The sequence below is a fragment of the Monodelphis domestica genome, chromosome 2, assembly GCF_027887165.1.
Source record: "Monodelphis domestica isolate mMonDom1 chromosome 2, mMonDom1.pri, whole genome shotgun sequence".
NCBI classification, from domain to species: domain Eukaryota; kingdom Metazoa; phylum Chordata; class Mammalia; order Didelphimorphia; family Didelphidae; genus Monodelphis; species Monodelphis domestica.
Genome location: NC_077228.1, coordinates 116,159,946 through 116,184,119, shown reverse-complemented (window position 1 = coordinate 116,184,119; position 24,174 = coordinate 116,159,946). Strand labels below are relative to the sequence as shown.

General features: G+C 35.1%; 1 protein-coding gene across 4 annotated transcripts in view; it reads right to left on the bottom strand.

The window, feature by feature from the left end:
* The window catches only part of SYT14 (synaptotagmin 14), a 310,069-nt gene that overhangs the window by 202,967 nt on the left and 82,928 nt on the right, over window positions 1-24,174 (bottom strand). For 3 of the 4 annotated variants that reach the window (XM_007481333.3, XM_056815880.1, XM_056815881.1), the window contains 2 exons: window positions 6,224-6,388; window positions 1,045-1,260 (listed from right to left, as the gene is read on the bottom strand). In XM_007481333.3, the coding sequence (XP_007481395.1) occupies window positions 1,045-1,260; window positions 6,224-6,388 (381 nt within the window). Of the gene's footprint in view, window positions 1-1,044; window positions 1,261-3,523; window positions 4,889-6,223; window positions 6,389-24,174 lie in introns of those variants that run through there. The other variant, XM_007481332.3, reaches the window with a different exon arrangement.

The window sequence follows — 24,174 nt, the reverse complement described above, 5'->3', positions numbered from 1 at the left end:
CTAATTCAATGCACTAAACATCTGTTAAACACTTACTAAGTGAAAAGTATAGTGGTAGTTATTGAAAATACAGAAATAAAAGACAACACATTCCTCAGTCTTTAAAATATAGTCCTTTATTTTTCTTCTATTATAATATCACTCACAAAAGAATTTCAAATATGTAAGGGAACTAGGAAGCCATATAATAGAAGTTCTATCTGTCCAAGAGTCTACTGACTTGTTTCCCTGTCTCCAATCTATCCCATACACTAGGCCAAATTAATCTTCCTAAAATACTGATTTCATTATGTTACTCTTCATGTTAAAGTTTCAACTCCTCCATCTCCTTTGCCTGGAATTCAAGATTTTTTTCAATCTAACCCAAATTTATCTTTCTTGTCTTATCTTCCACTATTGAACTATGCCAAAGCTATATGTCAGCCAGGTTATGAACTCGTTCTCCACTGTATATTTTTCAACATTCTCTATGCATTCATTTATAATACCACTCCTCCCTGCCTAAAATTCCACTTCATTTCCAAAGCCTTCCTTTCAAAGTCCACTTCAAGTCTCACAGTGACTTATTTTGTAAGCACCTTGATGATAAAAATAGGAAGTTATTTAATATATCACTTGGTGCCTTATATATAGAAGGCATATAAAACATAAATGACTAGTAGATGATAGTTATGAACAAGAGAGTAACAATGACATCACACAAACTTAGAACTTATTTACTCATTTAAAAAGCACTTATAAAGCACCTACCATATGCCAGTTTCTGAGCTGTGTAGAAACAGAGAGGCAAAAATGACAATATGAATTTTTGGACATGGTTGTGTGTGAATTTTAATATACATATGTTATTAAAGTTAAGAGGGAGAGAAAATAAATATTTACTAATTAAAAAGTAAAAATAAAGAAATAAATGTTAAATAAATTGTCATCTTTTATGGTCCACGTAGAACTGCATAAAAATTTAGTCATAACTTATATGCTCCTATAACGAAAATTGTAGATTATAAAACTGTGTTCTATTAATTTAAAAAATGTCCATCTTACCTTCATCTATTGATGCTTCACTACTATATCCATCATACTCTGCAGATAGAGGACTGTATTTTTGTCTGGTCTCCCAAACATAATTTTTTTGTCTTCCACCTGCTGCTGGCAGCCTGGAATTGTGTGTCCTGGACAAGGCTTCATGGTATTTACCCAGTGCTTCATCTTCACTTTCAGAGGATGAACCATGCTGATCTTTATCCATATATGTATTATCTATTTTGAATAAATTGTGGTAGAAAATTATGACCTCATGTAAAAAGGGTCACAAATTAACAAAAGTACTTTGAGTTATCTTGAATTTAAGTCTTTTTGGAAAAATGAAATTTTTTTAAATTTTGAAGCCAGAGATCAGATCACATTTAAAATTTTTGTTATAAAAAAGATTGTTTTACTTACCACATACTATGTTAAATTTTTTGATTACAAGAGTTTTCAGGGAATTATGGTGCTTGAAGTACGGACAGAAATATTGGCTTATTCTCATTTCATGGACTTGAAACCACCCTAGTTGGTTTTAATAATCTAGGGTTATCATTTTTTGGTAACTTTCATGACAGCCACATGATCTCTTAAGTACTCTATATCGGTCCCTTAAATTTAGCCTACTGTGGTAAGACAAGTGAGAGAGGTAGCAAATAACAGGTTAAAAATTATTCAGTACATGCAAATACACTTAGCTGTAGTTTTCTGGTCCACTGCCTCCAGTCTAAAACTTATACTTTTTGTTATTACTGTATGCATGTTACTAATGTCTATGGGATAAAGTACCCCATTCCTTAGTTTTCAAGTTGAAATGATAATTTTGCACTTTAGGCAAAAAACATAAGGTTGCTGAAATTAGCCAAGGTCTTCAAACTAAACTATACAAAATTTTAAATTCAGGGAACTAATAGAAGAATATTTTTCAAAAATAATCTATTCCTTTAGGTCCAGTATTCCTTTTTTAATTTAAATTGGTCTATACTATTTAGCAACAAACTTAATTTTTGAATCATATTCAAAAGTTCATGAGCATTGTTAAGAGACAATTATGAACAAAATAATTGATTTTGTTACTTCTCTGTGCTATGGGTATTAATAATTTTTAGAGCAAACAATAATGCTTCTAAGGTTTATGAAACTCTTTACCCACAGAATGTTATTTAATCATCAGATCCTTCCTGGGAGGGTCACAATATCATCCCCAGGAATAGATAAAGAAACTAAACCTGAGAGAATTTAATACCCTCCCCACAGAATTAATGTCCTCCCCAGAATCATAAAACTAGAAAATGAGATGAGATCTGACACCAGAATACAAAGATAGATATAATACAAATCCTGGTCCCAAGAAACTTAAAATCTTTTATAATATGGGAATAACACATAGATAAATAACTATAATCTAAAGGAAAGTGAGAGAAGCATAAAGGTTAGATGCAGAAAGTGTTATAAAATATGTAAGGAAATTATATTTTAGTGGGGAAAAATAGTAAGAACAAATAAGTATAAAAAATTAGAACACTATTAATGCTTAAGAGTATGAAGTTCTATAAAATCAGATGAGAAATTATTTCCAACTACAGAGATGATGGAAAGATTCCTGTATTCCTATCAGAAGTGACCTGTAAAAAATCCTCAAAGGAGTAAAGTACATAGCCTTGAAACATATTAATTGGCTAAATATATTTGTACATATACATATATGCTTTTGTTTGAGTAAGGAAATTTTTTACATTGAATATAAATTCTTAACAACTCAGACCAAGATCAGTACTAGATTGTAGGTTTCTTAAGGACAGGAATTATGTCTATTCATCTTTATATTCCACATAATACCTAATGTAAAACCTTGCACGGAGTAGGCAATCAATAAATGTCTATTGAAAGAAAAAGTTTAAAAATGACTTGATAAATTTATAAAGATAAAAGAAAAATTCACAAGAGAAAAATATACACATTGCTTAAGAAAAAATTACTAGTCAATGAATAAAGTAAAATTTTGAAAAATTTTACCTATTGAAAAGTTAACCAACAGGGGCTATGTACCTTTTTTTAAACAATGTTCAAAATAAGATGAATATATTTGTAATGGGTTTGAAAGAAAAGTTAATGCTTTTTTAAAATGCTACTCAATGGAGCATACTTTTTAAACTTTATTTTTACTGTTTTATTTTGTTTGTGAATGCTTTAGCAACATGGCTAATATAGAAATGTCTTGCATGAATTCATATGTATAACTGATATCAAATTGCTTGCCTTCTCAAAGGGGGGAAAAGAGTAGGAGCGAGGGAGAGCACTTGGAACTCAGGTTTTATAAAATAATTAATGTTAAAAATATATTAATAACTATTAATGATGAAAAAAGTGCCACAATAGGAAGGTTCAGATAGGTCTTAAAATAGATAAAAACATGTATATAGATGAGAAATTTGAAGATATTTAGAAAAGTCAGAAGGAAATTTGGATCACCCAAACCAATGTCAAAATACCTCACCTTTTTCTGGCACTTTCTCAGTATACTTTTCAACTTTATTTTTGGATTGTCCTTTATTAGCAAAAATGGCTTCATTTTTCTTTGATTTTACTTCTACCTTCACCTTGGAACATTGCAATGTATTTATCTGATGAAGTTCTTTGGAATCTCCCAAACCAATTACTGATGACTTGTTTTTAACTTTTTCCTGGAACTGAGTCTTTGACTTATTTGATGATGCTATATCTTTTTTAATAATGGATTTTTTCATTGTATGGCTATTAATATTCAAAATATCTTTTGAAGGCTTTTCATTTCTTGAATTCTGACTTCCTTTTGTTCCTTTAACATGCTTTCCTGCCTTCTTCAAATCAGCAGGTACCTCTAAATCATTATGTCTGTTTTTATTCTCTTGAGAAAAAGGAACATCTTTATTATTTTTGCTGTTTCCCAAAGCTATATGTTTAGATTTAGTATATTCTTCCTTTTTGTGATTATCTGAGATATTTTTTTGCTCATGTGTGAATTTACTTCCAAATGCATTCTTCCGATTTACATTCATTTCTATCAATTTTGTGTCCTTCAAATGTTTCTTACCATCCATTGAGTTTGTTAGCCCAACATTTTTATTTCTGTCCACACCCACTGGTTCTTGGCATATGTCCTGATTGTGTTCTGAAACCTCATTTTCAATGAACTCTGTTTTCAATAGAAAATCATCAGCATTATTAGTTGCTTTATATTTTGGTTGGTTTTGCTGTCTATTCTTAACATGTCCTAATAGTTTTTCCTGATACAGGTCCTGATCCTCCTTGGGGGAAACTGAAGAACTATAAAACTGTGTTTGTTTTGCTTTAGGTTCTAATAGAGGTGTCGTTTTCTGGAAATTGATACCTGTTGAGCTCTCTGGTACTGTAGCATTTTCTTCAATAGTAAGAATAACTGTATCGTCTGTTCGAAAAGCTTCCTCTTCTGTGCGAAAGCCATTTATCATACTTGTTACCTGTTCAGCTACTGAATCAGTGAGGTTATAACTGACCTCTCCAACAGCACTGGTCAGATCTCCTACAGCACAACTCAGATCTTCTACTGCACTACTAATTGTGTCAACCAGAGAGGACACTGAAGGAAGATTTTGCTGAAAATTTTTGAAAAATGCCATTTTCATTCATTCATAATCTCTCTCTTAAAAGATCCAAAGAAGTTTTTTTTTCAGTTGTTCAATGAAAATAGTTGCCACCACTCTTTGTGCAATGAAAACTTTTACATTTACTTCATTGTTGGTTTTCATCAGTTTGGCAGGTACTGTGGCATCACATTTTAGTTTTAATCTTCTAGGAAATTCTTTTTGAATCAAGAAACAACATGATGAAGTAGAAATTGTCCCTAAAAAGTTGAATCGCTTGCATTAAATCTATTATAAAAACAGCAATACCATAATTTCCCTTAAATTCAAAAAGTTGCTTTTATTATGTATTTTCAATTTGATTCAATCTATACTCTAATGAGTAATTAATACATGCTACTAGAAAGAATCCGGTATCTTTTCAAAATAGAGAAGGAATTAAGGGGGAAATCTAATTAATGTTTCACTTAGAAGAAAACATTCTTTCATTTAAAAAAAAAAGGTGAGTAAATAGCTGCAAAAATTAGATTATCTTCTATCCTAAACCTTGACTTCTTCTAAGTAAACTACAGGTCATGGTCAGAACATAGGACTGGTTTTAAGTTATGCCAGTTGATCCTAATCAGGTCATACAACCTTCCTAACTTTAATACATCATAGCATGGAATTAAACAAGCAATAGATTTCTTTTAAATTGAGGTAATAAGATGAGACTATCAAGTTGTATATTTTTTAAAGTAAGAAAATCAACTTCTTTCCCACAGAGCTTTTACCCCCTACCTATACAGCTTTTCAGAATCATTCTTAATAGCTTAACATGTAGGAATGGCTCAGCCTTGAACTAAGCATATTCAGAAGTGATTAGTAAGTCATTTGATTATAGCAGTCATACAAGATAAACTGAAGAAGAATAAATAAATTCCATAATTATATGAATGATTCCTAGACTAAAGGTTCTAATGTAAGAACAATGGCCTTTGTATATTTTGTTAATATTCTAGCAGTCTGTGGTGTTTAGTAAATTCCAATAATAGTACAGTTATGCCTGTTAGGGGAAGGGGAAGTACATTGCTTTTAAAAATCAGGAGCCACACTAAATACTCAGATCAACCAGTGTTTACAGGAGTAGAAGTCAAGTTTGATCATCTTCCCATGAGGAGATTTCAAGACAGTATTTTTTCCGCTAGTTGAGGAAAATAAAAGGATAGGTAAGAATATTATCAGTTGAAGTTCTTGTAGGCCCCCAAACAAAAAGTTCTAGAGGGCTATTTGGTCAAAAGACTTATGCTCTATAAAGTGTACTTCTGGCTTAACCTCTTAAAAGTACACTTCTACCAATAAATATGGCTTAAACATCTTCTTATAAAAGTATATTTTTACTTATACTTGTGCAATATATTACCAATTACTAAATATCAAAATACTGTTCCATGGAAAGATATTCTACTAGATAATCAAGTTAGTGGTTTTAAACTTGATTCATTGTGGGGCAGGAGCTACCTTCTCATTTTAAAACAAAAGAGATTTTATTTCTATCTTGATAATGCAAAATAGTAACAAAATGATCATTTTAAAAAATAGATAGAGATACTTACAAATTTTATCTTGTGAATTCTCCCTTGTACTGTATCCTGAACCAAGATCTGGAAAGCCACCAACATTTTCAAAACACAACTTCTTGTTAATATAGAGAAAAAGGAGCAGCATCAAGATAATAAACACCCCAATAGCTGACAGGAATCCAACAGCCTCTGGAGATACTAGAGGGGAAAAAAGTCATAGCTATAAACATTTATGTAACTCTTTAAAAGGTTACAAATAAAAATAAAATCTCTATAGATCTATTTAAGCTAAACATATTTGTAGTATACCTTTATAGTTTTCAAGATCCCCCAATCCTGGTTCATAATTTACAAGTTTTAACTAATTCTGCATTTTTTCCTCACATGATTTGATGCTGGCTAGACAGTGTACTTGTCAGAGGCATTTTCTATAGTCTACTGAGAGCTAACGCACTAAACATAAAAATATGAAAGACTATAGAACAACAATGAGTAGTATCATCAAATATTCACCTAGGAACATGGGAAACATTTGTATTATTTCAAAACTTATCAAACATTTATTAAGTATTGACTATGTATAAGCATTTATTAAATACCTACTCTAAGGTTGAGATTTTGTCCTTTAACCTAAGTATTGGGAATACTCTCCCAAAAGAAAAACAATCACTACTGTAGGAACTTATAGTCTACTGGGAAATATAACATATATGCAAATCATTAAATACAAAGATAGGGGTATAGGTAGGGGAAGGTTAGATTAGTCTTCTTATTAAGAGAGACAGAAATGGCACTTGAATTGACCTTAGAAGGAAGCTAAAGATTTAAAAATGTCAAATGTAAAGATTTAAAAAAGTCAAAAATGAGGAGGTGTGTTCCAAATGCAGGAAATAGTCCATATGAAGGCATGAAGATAAGAGACAGACTCTTCTAGTCAAGGATCAACAAGAAGGCCAGTTCACTAGTAATACAAAGTGAGAAATAATATTGAACAAGTCTGGAAATGTAAAACAGGAAGTAGAGTATAAAAAAGCTTTATATATTACAGATCTTTTATTTTATCCTGGAGGTATATGAAGAATCACTGAGGAATTTTGACTGGTCAGACAGTGCTTTAGAAAGTTGATTTTGTTAACTGAGTGGAAGATGAGAGTAGAGAGCAACTTGAAGCAAAGAGAAACAATGGGAGATTGGTACAATAGTCCAGGCAAAAGATGACAAGAGACTGAATGAGGTTGTGATCATATTGAGAGAACAAGACAAATACAATAAATGTTATGTTGGTAGGGTCAACAATATTAGACAAATGATTAGACACTGGCAATAAAGAACAGATAAAAGTAAAGGATTTCATTTAGTGGCATAAATTTAAATAAGTTTACGGGGAAGTGCAATCTTTCCATTCCCATCTCAAAAACCATATATTTCTTCCTACTGTCTACCAAATAATATCTTAACTATTTAGATCTCACCTGTGTTTGGTACAAACCTCCATTCTAACCACACAGGACTACTTGACAGTTATCTTAAACAGGCCACTTCCATGCACTTATTTTTCATGTCCCTCTCTTAGCATAGTATGCATGTGTATGGTTTTAATTGTATGGTTGTCCTAAAATCCAGAGTTTGAAAATCCTTTGGAGGAATTTTAGGAGAACAGACTCACCAGCACCTTGAATTGGGAAGGTGAATTTTTTTAAGAGGGTGCCATAGAGATGCTTAACCACACACTGCATCAAGAGATCCAGAATGAACTGAACTGAAGGGTGTTGAACACATTTATTCTAAATGTAAATACTTATGCCAAAGGGGAATGCCCTCTAATTGGCTTTTTGTCGATGCATTTATTAATTATTGTTTTTGTTTTCTTTCTTTTTTTATTTCTCTCTTGTTCCCAGGTTGCTGTAATTTTCCCTTAGAAAGGGCAATGTTTTATACACCTTTAATGGGAGAATCCTTAGAGATATACATTGATTCTTTGAAATAATTCATTGGGGAGACTAGGCATGTTAATCTCCCAAGACCCTCAATTGAGGAGATTTCAACATGCTCATCTCCCAACAGAATCACAGGGAGAATTGTGAGAACAGAATTTGTATTTTGATGTCATTATTTTTCTCTTCATATGCCTACCTTTCTAGAAAGAATCCAAATCTTACCTCCTCCATTAATTTTTTCCCAATCTTAGTGATAATATCCTCAATGCTTATTGCTTCTACCACATAACTGATGCTTAGTATCTACAATTCATGATAAAACAATTCACATTTATAACTACAGGCAACCTTAAATTAGAAGGAAAGCTAATATCAATTAGGAATATTTTGATGCTCTACACCTTAAATGTGCAAAGATAAATGTTTAATGTCTTGATTTTATATTTAAAAAAAAGTGGTCACCATGGGAAAAATTCCCAAATATGAAATACCCAAGTCAGCTGGGTTTTATGGAGATTTTAATTAATACAAATAAAGGAATTAAGGAAAGGGAGAGAGGGAGAGAGTAAGAGAAATAGGTATGAAGGGCCTAGGCCAACATGGACTAGGTCTGAGCCTTAAGAGAGACTAGTCAGTCTTTTATCAACCCACCACAAGATCCTTCCAAGCAAAACTCTAGTGTTCAGAGACCTCCAATTCAGCTCCAAAGCTGAATTACTCAGAGGCCTAAACCCCTTCCTTTTAAAGAAAATTTTCTCCTATGTCACCTCTCCTAAATTTCTAGTTTTCCAAAGGACTGACCATTCTTAATTCACACCTGAGTAGACTAAAACTTTTGAGTAATTCACACCTAAGTAGACTAATCTTGTCCTTTGCAAGTTGCCTGATTAATTTGATCTTCATAGGTACATAGCACTCCTTTGTATTAGATCTAAAAATAGACCTAGCTTAAGGGTTCTTACTTCACTTTAAGTATGGGTTGGGGACTTTTCATTGTTCAATCAGGAGTTTACAACTTTATCTTCCCCTAAAGTATGCCTAAGTATGGGTGGAATAATGTTAGAGTTCCCACCTTCCTGACCAAAATCCCTTCATTGTTTTAAAATGGGGAATTGTCCTAACCAAATGTTCTAAGGTAGAGTCTGAGAATTTTTAAGATTCACAAGTCTGAGAAATTTTAACATTCACAATGTCTACCCTTCCTCTTAAAATCTAGGTTGCATTTCCACCTGATTGCTAAATATCTCTAATTAGATGTTCCACCAGTATCTTAAACCACCATCTCAAACTGAACACATAAGGATGGGGACTAATTAAGTCAGTCATTTTGCACCTATCCCCACTTATGGTGATAATATGTTATGACTTGATACCTTAATCATGGAAGAATCCATTTAAATTTAATAAGATGTCTATGATGTCAACAGATGATATCTGTGTCGGTAATAGGAACTAAAAAGACTAGACAATGTAGAAAAGCAGTCTGAAAGCTTGACAGGGAGCTCAGCAGAAAAGTTACACCTTACCTATTAGGCATTTTGAGGACTCCAAATAATAAAACTTCCTAGAAATTCCAAGTTACTCCTTTGCCACATATGTTCTCTAAGCTTTAGACTACCTCCTGAACTTTGCATGTACTAAAAGGAGAGTATGTCACAGGCGTTTGGAAGAATGTTTTGTATACTACCTGGACTACTGTATTACATATTGCCTTTGCGATTGTACTAACCTCCCATTGTGTCTCTTTGCTTCAAGTTGCTTTCTACTCTAATTCATCCTACACTCAGTTGACAAAATCAATTTCCTAAAGCACTGTCTTACCAGTCAAAATTCTTCAGTGATCTCTTATACCTCCAGGATAAAATACAAGATCCTTAATATGTTACTATAATACCTTTGTAAATACCCTTCACTAAAAGCTAATCATCTAGGTGACTAATGGGTATCAATTGACAATCATCAGGAGAAACATACTGGTGGAAACTCAAGAACTATAGAGTATTCAACAAACACTCACAACCATTCAGGGATACTTCAAGACCCCTGAGGTAGGGGAAGTAATAGTTGTTCTCTGGATGCCCAACCTATCAGTGTGAATATGGGTTGTGAGATTAAGTTCAGAAGCTATATGTGCCATATATATCCAAGTCTAAATTTATTAAGTAAAATATACTCCTGCTTCTGACTTATATGTTAATGGCATACCTATATTCAAATTTGTAGACTTATGTTAAATCTTCCATCTCTCTTACCTCCCACTTTCAGTTGAATAAAGTTAACAAAATACCAGATATAGCTCTTGTCCTAAATATTAATTCATCCAATAAGAAAGCAACATAATTCTCTCTACTTCTGATATTTCTCACCTTTTTGCCACAGAACCTACACTCCATCCCCTACAGACTCAGACTCTGGTTTGGCCTTTTACCTTTCCTATTGCCCTTCCATACCAAATATATTGAACTGGATATCCAATAGATATATTAGACTCAATGTGTCCAAAACAGAACTCATTATCTTTTCCCTGAAATCCTCCCCCCATCTACTTTCCTATTATTGTATAAAGTAGTATCATCATCCTAGTTTCCCAGGCTCACAACATAGGAGTAATTCTCAACTCTTCACTATCTCTCACTCTCCATATCCAATCTTTTGCCAAGGCCTCTTGATTTCACCTTTGCAACATCTCTCAAATATACCCTCTTCTCTTCTCTGAAATTGCCACCAATCTAGTTTGGCCCTTTATTAGCTCACAGCTAGACAAATGTAATAATTTGTGGCTGGTTAGAATATTTGCAATTAAAGGTCATTCTCCTTTGCAGGAAAAAAAAATCAGAAACAAAGTAAGAATTGGATACTTCTGCTCTCTCTCTAGTTAGTTATTATCAACCCACCTACACCAAGCAAAAGTTCTATCCCTTCTTTGATCCTTTTGAAAAAAGGACAAAAAAACCAACATCAACAAAATCTATGGTGTCTTTCCCTTCCCTCACTACTCTTAGCTCATTCTGAGTATTAGTATATCTCACACTACTTTTTAACATTATTTTATTTGGTCATTTCCAAACATTATTCATTGGAGACAAAGATCATTTTCTTTTCCTCCCCCCCGCCCCCTCCTACCACCTCTCCCATAGCTGATGCACGATTCCACTGGATATCACATGTGTCCTTGATTCGAACCCATTTCCATATTGTTGGTATTTGCATTAGAGTGTTCATTTAGTTCTCCTTAGTCATATCCCCTCAACCCCTGTAGTCAAGCAGTTGCTTTTCATCGGTGTTTTTACTCCCACAGTTTATCCTCTGCTTGTGGATAGTGTTTTTTTAGATCCCTGCAGATTGTTCAGGGATATTGCATTGACCCTAATGGAGAAGTCCATTACCTTCGATTGTACCACAGTGTATCACAGTCTCTGTGTATAATGTTTTCCTGGATTTGCTCCTTTCGCTCTGCATCACTTCCTGGAGGTTGTTCCAGTCTCCATGGAATTCCTCCACTTTATTATTCCTTTGAGCACAATAGTATTCCATCACCAACAGATACCACAATTTGTTCAGCCATTCCCCAAATGAAGGGCATCCCCTCATTTTCCAATTTTGGCCACCACAAAGAGCGCAGCTATGAATATTCTTGTACAAGTCTTTTTCCTTATTATCTCTTTGGGGTACAAACCCAGAAGTGCTATGGCTGGATCAAAGGGCACACAGTCTTTTATTGCCCTTTGGGCATAGTTCCAAATTGCCGTCCAGAATGGTTGGATCAATTCACAACTCCACCAGCAATGCATTAATGTCCCAACTTTGCCACATTCCCTCCAGCATTCATTACTTTCCATTGCTGTAATGTTAGCCAATCTGCTAGGTGTGAGGTGATACCTCAGAGTTGTTTTGATTTGCATCTGATTATAAGAGATTTAGAACACTTTTTCATGTGCTTATTAATAGTTTTTATTTCTTTGGCTGAAAACTGACTGTTCATGCCCCTTGCCCATTTATCAATTGGAGAATGGCTTGATTTTTTGTACAATTGATTTAGCTCTTTGTAAATTTGAGTAATTAAACCTTTGTCAGAGGTTTTTATGAAGATTGTTTCCCAATTTGTTGCTTCCCTTCTGATTTTAGTTACATTGGTTTCGTTTGTACAAAACCTTTTTAATTTGTTGTATTCCAAATTATTTATTTTATATTTTGTGACTCTTTCTAAGTCTTGCTTGGTTTTAAAATCTTTCCCTTCCCAAAGGTCTGACATGTATACTATTCTGCGTTCACCTAATTTACTTATATTTTCCTTCTTTATGTTCAAGTCATTCACCCATTCTGAATTTATCTTGGTGTAGGGTGTGAGGTGTTAATCCAAACCTAATCTCTCCCACATTGTCTTCCAATTTTCCCAGCAATTTTTATCAAATAATGGATTTTTGTCCCAAAAGCTGGGGTCTTTGGGCTTGTCATAAACTGTCTTGCTGAGATCATTCACGCCAAGTATCAAATAATGGATTTTTGTCCCAAAAGCTGGAGTTTTTGGGTTTGTCATAAACTGTCTTGCTGAGATCATTCACGCCAAGTCTATTCCACTGATCCTCCTTTCTGTCTCTTAGCCAGTACCAAATTGCAAATTGTTTTGATAACCACTGCTTTATAATATAGTTTGAGATCTGGGACTGCAAGTCCTCCTTCCTTTGCATTTTTTTTCATGATTTCCCTGGATATCCTTGATCTTTTGTTCTTCCAAATGAACTTAGTTATGGCTTTTTCTAATTCGGTAAAGAAATTTTTTGGTAGTTCAACAGGTATGGCACTAAATAAGTAAATTAATTTGGGTAGGATTGTCATTTTTATTATGTTAGCTCGTCCCACCCATGAGCAATCTATGTTTTTCCAATTGTTTAGATCTAGTTTTAACTGTGTGGAAAGTGTTTTGTAGTTGTGTTCATATAGTTCCTGTGTTTGTCTCAGCAGATAGATTCCTAAGTATTTTATATTGTCTAGGGCAATTTTAAATGGTATTTCTCTTTCTAATTCTTGCTGCTGAAATGGGTTAGAGATATATAGAAATGCTGATGACTTATGCAGGTTTATTTTGTATCCTGCAACTTTGCTAAACTTGTTGATTATTTTGAGTAATTTTTTGGTTGATTCTCTAGGATTCCTTAAGTAAACCATCATGTCATCTGCAAAGAGTGATAGCTTGGTCTCCTCACTGCCAATTTTAATACCTTCAATTTCTTTTTCATCTCTAATTGCTACTGCTAGTGTTTATAGTACAATGTTAAATAATAGAGGTGATAATGGGCATCCTTGTTTTACTTCTGATCTTATTGGGAAGGCTTCTAGTTTATCCCCATTGCAGATGATGTTTGCTGATGGTTTTAGTTCATTATTTTTAGGAAAGGCCCTTCTATTCCTATACTTTCCAGTGTTTATAATAAGAATGGGTGTTGTATTTTATCAAAGGCTTTTTCTGCATCTATTGAGATAATCATGTGGTTCTTGCTAGTTTGCTTGTTGATGTGGTCAATTATGTGGATGATTTTCCTAATATTGAACCATCTTTGCATTCCTGGTATGAATCCTACCTGGTCATAGTGGATGACCCTTGAGATGACTTGCTGGAGTCTTTTTGCTAGTATCCTATTTAAGATTTTTGCATATATATTCATTAGGGAGATTACTGTATAATTTTCTTTCTCTGTTTTTGACCTGCCTGGCTTCGGGATCAGTACCATGTTTGTGTCATAAAATGAATTTGGTAGAACTCCTTCTTGGCTTATTCTGTCAAATAGTTTGTTTAATATTGGGATTAGTTGTTCTTTGAATGTTTGATAGAATTTATTTGTGAATCCATTTGGACCTGGGGATTTTTTCTTAGGGAGTTCTTTGATGACTTGTTCGATTTCTTTTTCTGATATGGGGTTGTTTAGGTAATTTATTTCTTCCTCTTTTAGTCTAGGCAATTTATATTTTTGTAAGTATTCATCCACATCACTTAGATTGCCATATTTGTTGCCATATAATTGGGCAAAGTAGTTTTTAATGATTGCCTTGATTTTCTCCTCATTAGAGGTGAGGTCTCCCTTTTCATCTTGGATACCGTCAATTTGGTTTTTTTCTTTCCTTTTTTAATTAGACTGACTAGAACTTTGTCTATTTTATTTGTTTTTTTCAAAGTACCAGCTTCTAGACTTATATATTAAATCAATAGTTCTTTGACTTTCAATTTTATTAATTTTTCCTTTGAGTTTTAGGATCTCTAATTTAGTCTTCATCTGAGGATTTTTAATTTGTTCATTTTCTAATTTTTAATTTGCATGCCCAATTCATTGACCTCTGTCCTTCTTAATTTGTTAATATATGAACTCAAGGATATAAATTTCTCCCTTAGTACTGCTTTGGCTGCATCCCATAGGTTTTGAAAGGATGTCTCATCATTGTCATTTTCTTCAATGAAGTTATTGTTTCTATGATTTGTTCTTTAACTAACTGGGTTTTGAAGAATCGTATTGTTTAATTTCCAATTAATTTTCGATTTACCTCTCCATGTTCCCTTACTAATTATTATTTTCATTGCATTGTGATCTGAGAAAATTGCATTTATTATTTCTGCTCTTTTACACTTGTTTGCAATGTTTTTATGCCCTAATACATGGTCTATTTTTGTGAATGTGCCATGTGCTGCAGAAAAGAAGGTATATTCCTTTTTGTCCCTATTTATTTTTCTCCACATGTCTACTAACTCTAATTTTTCTAAGATTTCATTCACTTCTCTTACCTCTTTCTTATTTATTTTTTGGTTTGATTTATCTAGTTCGGATAGAGGAAGGTTCAGGTCTCCCACTAGTATACTTTTTCTATCTATTTCGTCCTTGAACTCCTCTAGTTTTTCCTTTAGAAATTTGGATGCTATGCCATTTGGTGCATACATGTTGAGTACAGATATTTCCTCACTGTCTATACTGCCTTTTATCAGGATGTAATTACCTTCCCTATCTCTTTTAACTAGATTTCATTTTAATTTGGCTTTGTCGGATATCATGATTGTGACTCCTGCCTTCTTTTTGTCAGTTGATGCCCAATAGATTTGGCTCCACCCTCTTACTTTCACCCTCTGTGTATCTACCTTCCTCATGTGTGTTTCTTGTAGAGAATATATGGTAGGGTTTTGGATTCTAATCCACTCTGCTATTCACTTGCATTTTATGGGTGAGTTCATTCCATTCACATTCAGAGTTATGATCACTAGCTGTTTATTTCCTAGCATTTTGATTTCTGCTCCTGTTCCTGCCTTTTTTTCTTTCACTATTTCCTTCTATACCAATGTTTGCTTTTAAACAGTCCCCCTTGTTCCCACTCTTATTTTACTTCCCTTTCTACCCCCCTCCCTTCTTATTCCCTCCCCTTATTTTCCCTGTAGTCTTTCTAAAATTAACCCCCTGCCCCCTCCCTTCCTTGTACTGCTTCCCTCCCCATCAGACCATTTGTTACCCTTCTACTCCCCTATAGGGTGCAAATCTATTCTCTTCCCCCAATGGACTGGATTGTTTTTCCCTCTTTGAGTCAATTTCAAAGCACGTAAAAGTAGAGTATTTCCTGTCTCTGGCCTCTTTACCCTTCCAATGTATTGATGTTTTCCCCCATTCCTCCATGAGCTTCTTTGTGACATATAAATTTACCCCCGTTTGTTTCTTTTCCCATTTCTTTTAACATTAACCTATTTTTAAGCTCTAGTTATATGTATGTATATATACATATGCATACTCATGTGTATGTCTTTATGCATGCATATATCTATATACCTATTTACGTCTTGTCCTTTCATCCTATACAGTTTGTCACTGTTTGTTTGTTCCCTCTAAGTGTACTTCTTTTTGCTGCCTAGGTAATAACAACAGTTTTTAAGAGTTACCAATGACCTCTTTTCTTATAGTTATACATATCATTTTAATTTATTGAGTCTCTTAAAATTTTTTGTTTTGTTTTGTTTTTCTTTTTCACCTCTTTTTAAATTACCGTTTGATGATTCTCTTGAGTTCTGTGCTTGGACATCAAATTTTCTGTTCAGGTCTGGTCTTTTCTTTACGAATTCTTGAAATTCTTCTATTTTGTTGAATGACCATACTTTCCCCTGTAAGAATATAGTCACTTTTGCTGGGTAGTTGATTCTTGGTTGTAGACCTAGTTCCCTTGCTCGGAATATCATATTCCATGCCTTTTGGTCCTTCAGTGTACAGCCAGATCCTGCGTTATCCTCACTGTGGTTCCATGGTATCTGAATGACTTCTTATTGTCAGCTTGTAATATCTTTTCTTTGGTCTGATAGTTCTTGAATTTGGCTATCACATTCCTGGGTGTTGTCAGTTGGGGATTAAGTACAGGAGGCGATCTGTGGATTCTTTCAATCTCCACTTTTCCCTCTTGTTCTAGGATATCGAGGAAGTTTTCTTTAATAATTTCCTGTAATATAATGTCCAAGCTTTTTCTTTTGTCATGGTCTTCTGGTAGACCAATGATTCTAAAATTGTCTCTCCTTGAACAATTTTCTAAATTCTCTGTTTTGTGAATGAGATGCTTCATATTTTCCTCAATTTTTTCATTCTTTTGGTTTTGTTTTATAGTGTCCTGCTGCCTTGTGAGGTCACCTGATTCTAGTTGTTGTATTCTGGTTCTTAAAGATTGGATTTCATCCTTGGCTTTTTGGTCGTCCTTTTCCTTTTGGTCTGATTTTCTTGGGAGATCATCTTTCATCCTCTTTACCTCGTCTTTCATCTCCTTTTTCTCATCATGATCTTCTTCACCTCATCTTTCATCTGCTTTGCCTCATCTTTCATCTCCTTTGCCTCATTTTCCAGCTGCTTGATTTTGGCTTTCAAGACACTATTTTCTTGTTTTAGTTCAAGTGCCTGTTTCCAGATGACTTATCTTAATTTTTAAGTTCTTTTCCCAATTGTCTTCAGCCTCTCTTAATTGTGTTTTGAATTGCATTTTGAGTTCTTCCAAAGCCTGTATCCAATTCGCTGGGATTTCTGATTTTTCCTTTGCTGATCTCTCCCCCTCTGTTTTGTTTGCTTCTTGCTCTATACCTGTGCAGAAGCTGTCTATTGTAATTTCTTTCTTCTTTTTCTGTTTTTTGCTCAAGTTTATCCCTTCCTTGCTCCCCGTATTTGTCTGTGCTCTTGCTCCTCTCTTTTTTTTTGGTTTTGGGGCTGTCAGTCTCCCCTCTTAGAGCTTTGTCAGATCTCTTGGTACAGTCTCTAGAGGAGGAATGTTAGCTTCCCTGTCCTCTGGAGGCTTTTGATTGGATTAAGTTCAACTGGGTTGGGCTATATGTGCTCTGAGGTCGAAGACTCCTGGAAGGCTGGGCCACCCAGGCTCTCTCCAGTTCTCTCCAGCTACTTCTGTGCTGTCTGCTAGGTTCCCCAGTGCCTTTGCCCTCCCCAAGGTTCCTGTCCTTGCCAGAGGCCCTGCACTCTAGGGGGGGAGGGCTACTGGCCTCCCTGAGCTCTGAGGAGTCCTGATGGGATTAGGTTCAACTGGATTGGTCTGGATGTGCCCTGAGGCAAAAACCTCCTGGTGAGACTGAAGCCAGATGGAAGGACCCAGCCCTGGTCTCTCCCTGGCTTCCTCCCTGCTGTCCACACTGGACGCTCTGAGCCCAGTGCCCCGCTGCTCACAAGGTAGACCCTCCAAACCAGCACCTTTGCCCACCCAGAGCTGCTGCTGGGGGCTCAGCCCTCTGGGTTGGGGGGAGGGGTCCTGGGACCTTCCCTTTGCCTTCCCCTTAGACCCAAGTATTCTCAGATTCTGGCTTTTGAGGGGCATACCTTTTGATTTGAGCCCAGAAGGAGGGTTCCCCGCCTCTGTCCTATTGTTAAGTTTGAATTTCAGTCCCCTAGGAGCATTCAGTTTGTGATCAGTAAGGAAGGGTTTTCAGAGGTTTGAACTTTTGCTGCTTCTAAGCCGCCATCTTGACTCCTGTAGCTTTTCTTAAAGGCATATGTCTGGTTTATTTATTATTTAATTGGGGGGGGGGGGTGATTTTATATAAGGACTCTCCTACAACATTAACCAATATGGAAGTATGTTTTCTGTGATAACACATGTATAACCCAGATCTAATTGCTTACCATCTCTAAGAAGGGGGAAGGAAGTAAAGAAAGGAGAAAATTTGGAACTTATAATTTTGTTAAACATGTTGAAAATTATTATTACACATAATTGGGAAAATAAAATATCTTCAAATAAAGAAAAAAATCTCTCCATGATCTATTTTCCAAGTCAGTTGCTTTTCCAGTGAGAAATTTCACATTTTTTTCATTCTCTTGATTTTGTTTATTTTCTTGATGTTTCAGAGAATCATTAGTTTCCACTTGCCCAATTCTAATATTTAGAGAATTAATTTTTTCAAAGAGTTTCTCTAGCTCCTTTCCATTTGGACAGTTCTACTTCTTAAGAAGTTGTTTTCTCTGATGAATTTTTGTATCTCTTTTCTCAATTTTTGTGCTTCCTTTATCAAATTGTTGACTCTTATTTCATGATTTTTCTTTCATGATTTTCATTCTTTTTCTGAATTTTTCTTCCAACTCTCTTATCTTACTTTTTAAAGACCTTTTTTTAACCTATTCTAGAAGTTCTTTTTGGGCCTGACTGCAATTCACATTTTTTCTCTGAGAGTTCATTTATAGCCTTTTTTTTGACATTGTCCTCTTAACTTAGTGTCATTATCCTCCTTACAGATATAACTTCCTATAGTTAGACTATATTTTTTGTTCATTTTTTTCAGTTTATTATTAACTTTTCACTCTATATTAAAGTTGGGCTCAGTTCCTGGTTGGAATAGTCACTGTCCCAATCTTCTTATTGTAGGGTTGGGGTTTTGCTTCTAGGTTGTGGGATTCTCAGGTAGGGGATTGTGGTTGAGAAGGAAAAGATAATGAGTTCCATTTTGGATATCAGTTTAAAATGTCTATTCAGTTGGAGATGTTTGGAAGCAGTTGGAGATGTGAGATGAGGGGTCAATCAAAAGATTGGAGCATGATATATATGAGAATTACAAGCACAGAGATGGTAATTAAATCCATGGGAGAGATCACCAAGTAAAAAGAGTATAAAGAGAATAGAGAAGAGGACCCAGAAAAGAACCCTGAGGTACACCTACAGTTGGAAGGTCTGGTTTGGTAGAGGATCCAGCAAAAGAAACAAAGAGGTTGTTTCCAGATAACGAAGGAAGAGGGCTAAAAAACTAGAGAGAAAAGAGTGTCAAGGAAGAGAGAGTGATCAATAGTATCAAAGGCTGCTAAGAGGTCAAAAAGAATGTTGATTGAGAAACAGTTACTGAATTTGGCGATTAAGAGATCATTAGTAAGTTGGAAAGGGAAGTGTCAGTGGAATGATTAAATTAAAAGTTGGCTTGTAAAGGGTTAGGAAAAGAGTGAGAGGAAATAAGAGGCACCTAAGGTAGATAGCCTTTTCAAGGTTTGGCTACAAAGGGCAGAAAATGGTAGTTTGTGGAGATAGAAGGATCTAGTGAGGATTTAGTCAGGATGAGAGAGACATGGGCATGTTTGTAGACAACAGAGAATGAGTCAGTAGACAGAGAGAGACTGAAAATAAGTTTAAGAAGTGGGGATAAAAGAAAGGGAAATCTATTGGAGGAGATGGGATAGAATGGGATAGTCTTGGTAAAGAATAGAGTCACTCCATCATGTCAGATAGGAGCAAAAGAGGTGAGAAAGAGGCAGAAGGTGATTGATAAAAGGTGAGGAAGAGGGGAGCAAAGGAAGATCTCAACAAATGGCCTCAATTTTCTCAGTAAAATACAAGGCAAGGTTCTCAGATGAGAAGGAAGGGGAAGGGGTAGCCATATGAAATTTGAGGAATTTCCCTTTGTTGCTTCCTCCATCTTTTGAAAAAGAAAGTTAAAAAGTTATTCACTGGTCTACTTTTGGTAGAGATAGAACTCTAGTGCATGTCTAATTCCTACAACATTATTCCTCTGTGCCAGCCATTCCTAGCTACTATGAAAGATACCATTATGTTTGCAGTTATACTCAGGTGTACAATTTTGGTGTCATCCTAGATTCCTCACATGCTCAACCAATATACCCAAGATATTGTTGTCCTGTCATTTTTACTTTCACATCTCCCAAATATGTTCCCCCTTCTCCATTTATACTCCATTTATATAGTCACCACTCTGATGCAGGCTCTTTTCATTTCACAATTAGAACAGAAGAATAGCTTTCTAGTTTTTCTCCTCACATCAATCCATTTTCCTTTCAGGTATCAAAACAATCTCCCTTAAGCACAGATCTGACTATATCACTCAACTATTCAATATACTCTAGTGGTTCTCTTTACAACTTTCTCAACTGGGCCTCTTCCTATCTTTCCAATCTTTTTATACTTTACTCCCTCCACATTCTCCATGATATAGAAATACTGACATTTTTGCTCTTCCTTGTACACACACTCCATACCTTTTATTTATAGTTGCCAATGCTTGGAATGCCCTTCTTGGTCTCCTTCAAGATTCAACTCAAAACTCATCTTCTGTAAGAGGTCTTTCCCAAGGTGGAAGCATATTAAAAATCAATATAGTAAGACTTAAAATAGTTTAAAATAATACTTTCCTCTAAAGCCTTTTCTAGAATTTTGAGAAAAATCCCTTGGAAATGTGGGATATGTCAGGATAAAAGGGGGAACCATTTTCCTTTAAGAGGGCAGTGGTCCAGAGGAAGTGGAAGAGTGACTTAGATACACAATTATGGAATATTAACCCAGACTGTATTTTATTATACATATCTTTTCCTTTTCAAGATTCTTATAAATGCAGAACTGGATATCTAGGAGATGACCATTAACTGAGGAATGGCTAAAAAAATTTTGGTATATGGTTGAGATGGAATACTACTGCAACACAAGAAACGATGAGCAGACTAATTTTTTAAAAGTTTAGAATTACATGAGATAATGAGCAAAAAAAGTAGAATGAAAAAAACACTCTAAACAGCTACAATCTAATATTTGAAGAATCATTTGTGAATGTTCACCTATAGAGAAGAAAATAAAAAAAGGAAATTCAAATGACTTGGTATATGCACAAATACACACCTGTTTGATGGATGATGCTTTCTATAATATGAGGAGAAGAGAAAGGGGCTGAGACACTTGGAAATAAATTCTATTAAAAAAGGTTTCTTATAAATGCTAGTGGAAATTGTCCTGGGACAGAGAGTTATCATAGGAGACTATCTCAGTTTAGAAATCTCTCTCCAATTCAGTAGTGGCTTGATATAGATCAATAATAAATGTAACAAAATTATTTGATAGACTTAAGCCTAAATTAGAGAATATTAGCATTAATAACTTTTTTTTAAGAAGGATAGAGCCAAGAGGGCAGAGAACATATTCTAGCTAATTATCCTCCAAAATACAATGATATGCCTCAAAATGAATTCTGGAGCATCATAACAAACAAAAAGACAAAGTGAAATAATTTTTCAGTACAGTTCTAAACAACTTAGAAGGCTGGCATAAAAGATTTATTGCACTGGTTTGGAAGTGGAGTGCAAAGCAGCATGACAAGGCTGAGAAAACAGGTCTGGGGGGTGGCTGACGGCAGCAAAGACTTCTGGAGCTCTCAGCCATACACAATAAATGGAGGAGGGGTCAGACAACTGTTCAGGAGATTAGAGGGGTCTTTTTACTGGTACTGGGTACAAGATTCTTGTTGCATAAAACTTTTTTCACTTTCTCTCTTAATTTTTTTTGTTCCTACCACAAAAGGATTAATATGGGGAAATGTTTTGCATGGAGAGTAGGAGAAAAGAGAGACTAGAAACTCTTTTTTAAGATGTTGAAAACTATTTTTTACATGAAATTGAAGGAAAAAATAAAATAAAAAATTTAAAACATAAAAAAACATTTTTTTCTTTGACACTAATATCTTCCCTTCTTCCCCTCCCCTAATGGTAAAGTCTTCCTTTTGAGATTATCTCCCATTGACACTATACATATCTTGAAAATAGATAGTTGAATTCATGCAATCTTTTGTATTAGAAAGGCAACTCCTTAAAAGGGATCCTGTTGTCTTTCTTTGTATCTCCAGTTTAAACACACGGCCTTGCTTAATAGTCATTTTAAAAGATGGTTATTGTTCAGTCAGGTCCAACTCTTTGGACCCTATTTGGGGTTTTGTTGGCAAAGATACTGGAGTGGTTTTCCATTTCCTTGTCCAGCTCATTTACAGATGAGGAAACTGAGACAGAGTTAAGTGACCAGCTCAGGGTCACACAGCAGTTAGCAAGATGTAAACTCAGAGACTCCAGGCCTGCTAGTCTTATCTACTGAACCACCTAGTTGCCCCAGTCTATAACATACTCCAACTACAAAATATTTCTCTCTACTTTGATGTTGCCCAAATACTTTCATGCTTCCCTCTTCTATATCCTTAAATGTTTCATACTTTCTTAATTTTCAGTACTATTCTCATCATCTCCTTTTACCTATCTCACTTCTTTTGAATAACACTATATATAGACTGTTATTGGGTTTCATCTCACCAGGTCTAAAGCATACATATGATGTTAGGATACTTCAATTCCCATTTCTATGCTTTTGCACTAACTCTGCCATATATATGCCTAGGATAGCATTGGTGAATCTTTTAGAGATCATGTACCCAAATTGCATCTTAAAACCACCTGTGAGACCCCCACATTACCCCAGAAAGCAGAGGAAGTGCTTGTACTGGTCTGCTAGGCAGAGGGGCAGAGCATGCAAAAAAAATGTCCTCAGGTATATTGGAGAGGGGGGAAGCAGCCTCCTCAGGCATGCTGGGGCACATGTGCCACGTCTTTGCCAACACAGACCTATAATGTACTTTTTTCCATTTCTACCATAGAGTCCCTCTCTTCCTTTATGAAGTAACTCAAGATTCATTATTTTCACAAAACTTCATGATTCTTCCAAACCAATAATGTCCTCTTTCCCAAACTGCCTTGTATTTAGCTTATTTTACATATTTTATTTATTCATTTTATATTTATGCTGTACACACATATATGAAGATAGATATATATGTATACATGCACATTTATTGTCCCCATCATTAGAATGTTGTTGATCAGTCATGTCTGACACTTCCTGACCCCATGAACCATAGGTATCCATGGGGTTTTCTTGGCAAGGATATTGGAGTGGTTTGCCATTTCCTTCTCTAGTGAATCCTTTTGTCAGACAATCAGAGGTTAAGGGACTTCCCCAGGATCAAAAAGCTAGGAAGTAGCTGAGGGTGGATTTGAACTGAAGACTGACACCAGACACAGCACTCTATCTACTGAACCACCTAGCTGCCTCCTAGGCATACAGAAGCTAAATGACTTGCCCAGATAGGAAGTGTCTAAAGTTGTATTTTAACTCAGTTCTTCCTGACTCCAGGCCCAGTACTCTAACCCACTGAGCAACAACTTCCTCTGCTCATTAGAATGTAAGCTCTCTATGAATAGGAATTGTTTAATTCTTTGAATTTATATCTCTAGTGCCTACATAGTGTGTGGAAATTAGCAGGTGCTTAATAAATATTCATTGAGCAGTTGATTGAAGAAGACAGGACAACCTAATAACTTTTCTTCCTTCTCCACAGAGAGCTCAATCCTGCATTCCCCATCTATTTCTAAGAAGCAAGCACTGTTCTGAAATTATTCTTCATTTTCTAGAAGTCTGGCCCTAAACTTTCAATACTGAACTTGCTAGTGAGGTAGGTAACTCCAAGGCTAGTGCTTCTGGCCCTACTTTTCTCTCTAAATTGAAGAACTCTCTTAATTAGGGCTGCTAGTGAAGCAACAATAAGGCTGCCCAGGAAATTTCCTCCTTTCTCTAAAAAATACCATACAGTTTTACTCTCCTAGTGGCCACAGATATTCATAAGCTTCTTCCTCTCTAGTGCAGGTCCAACCACTTAAAGATCTAGGAAATCTTAATATTCTATTATCATCTTAATGCTATTGGCTCTTGGACTGAAAAGCTATCATCTGAGAAGCTGAATGG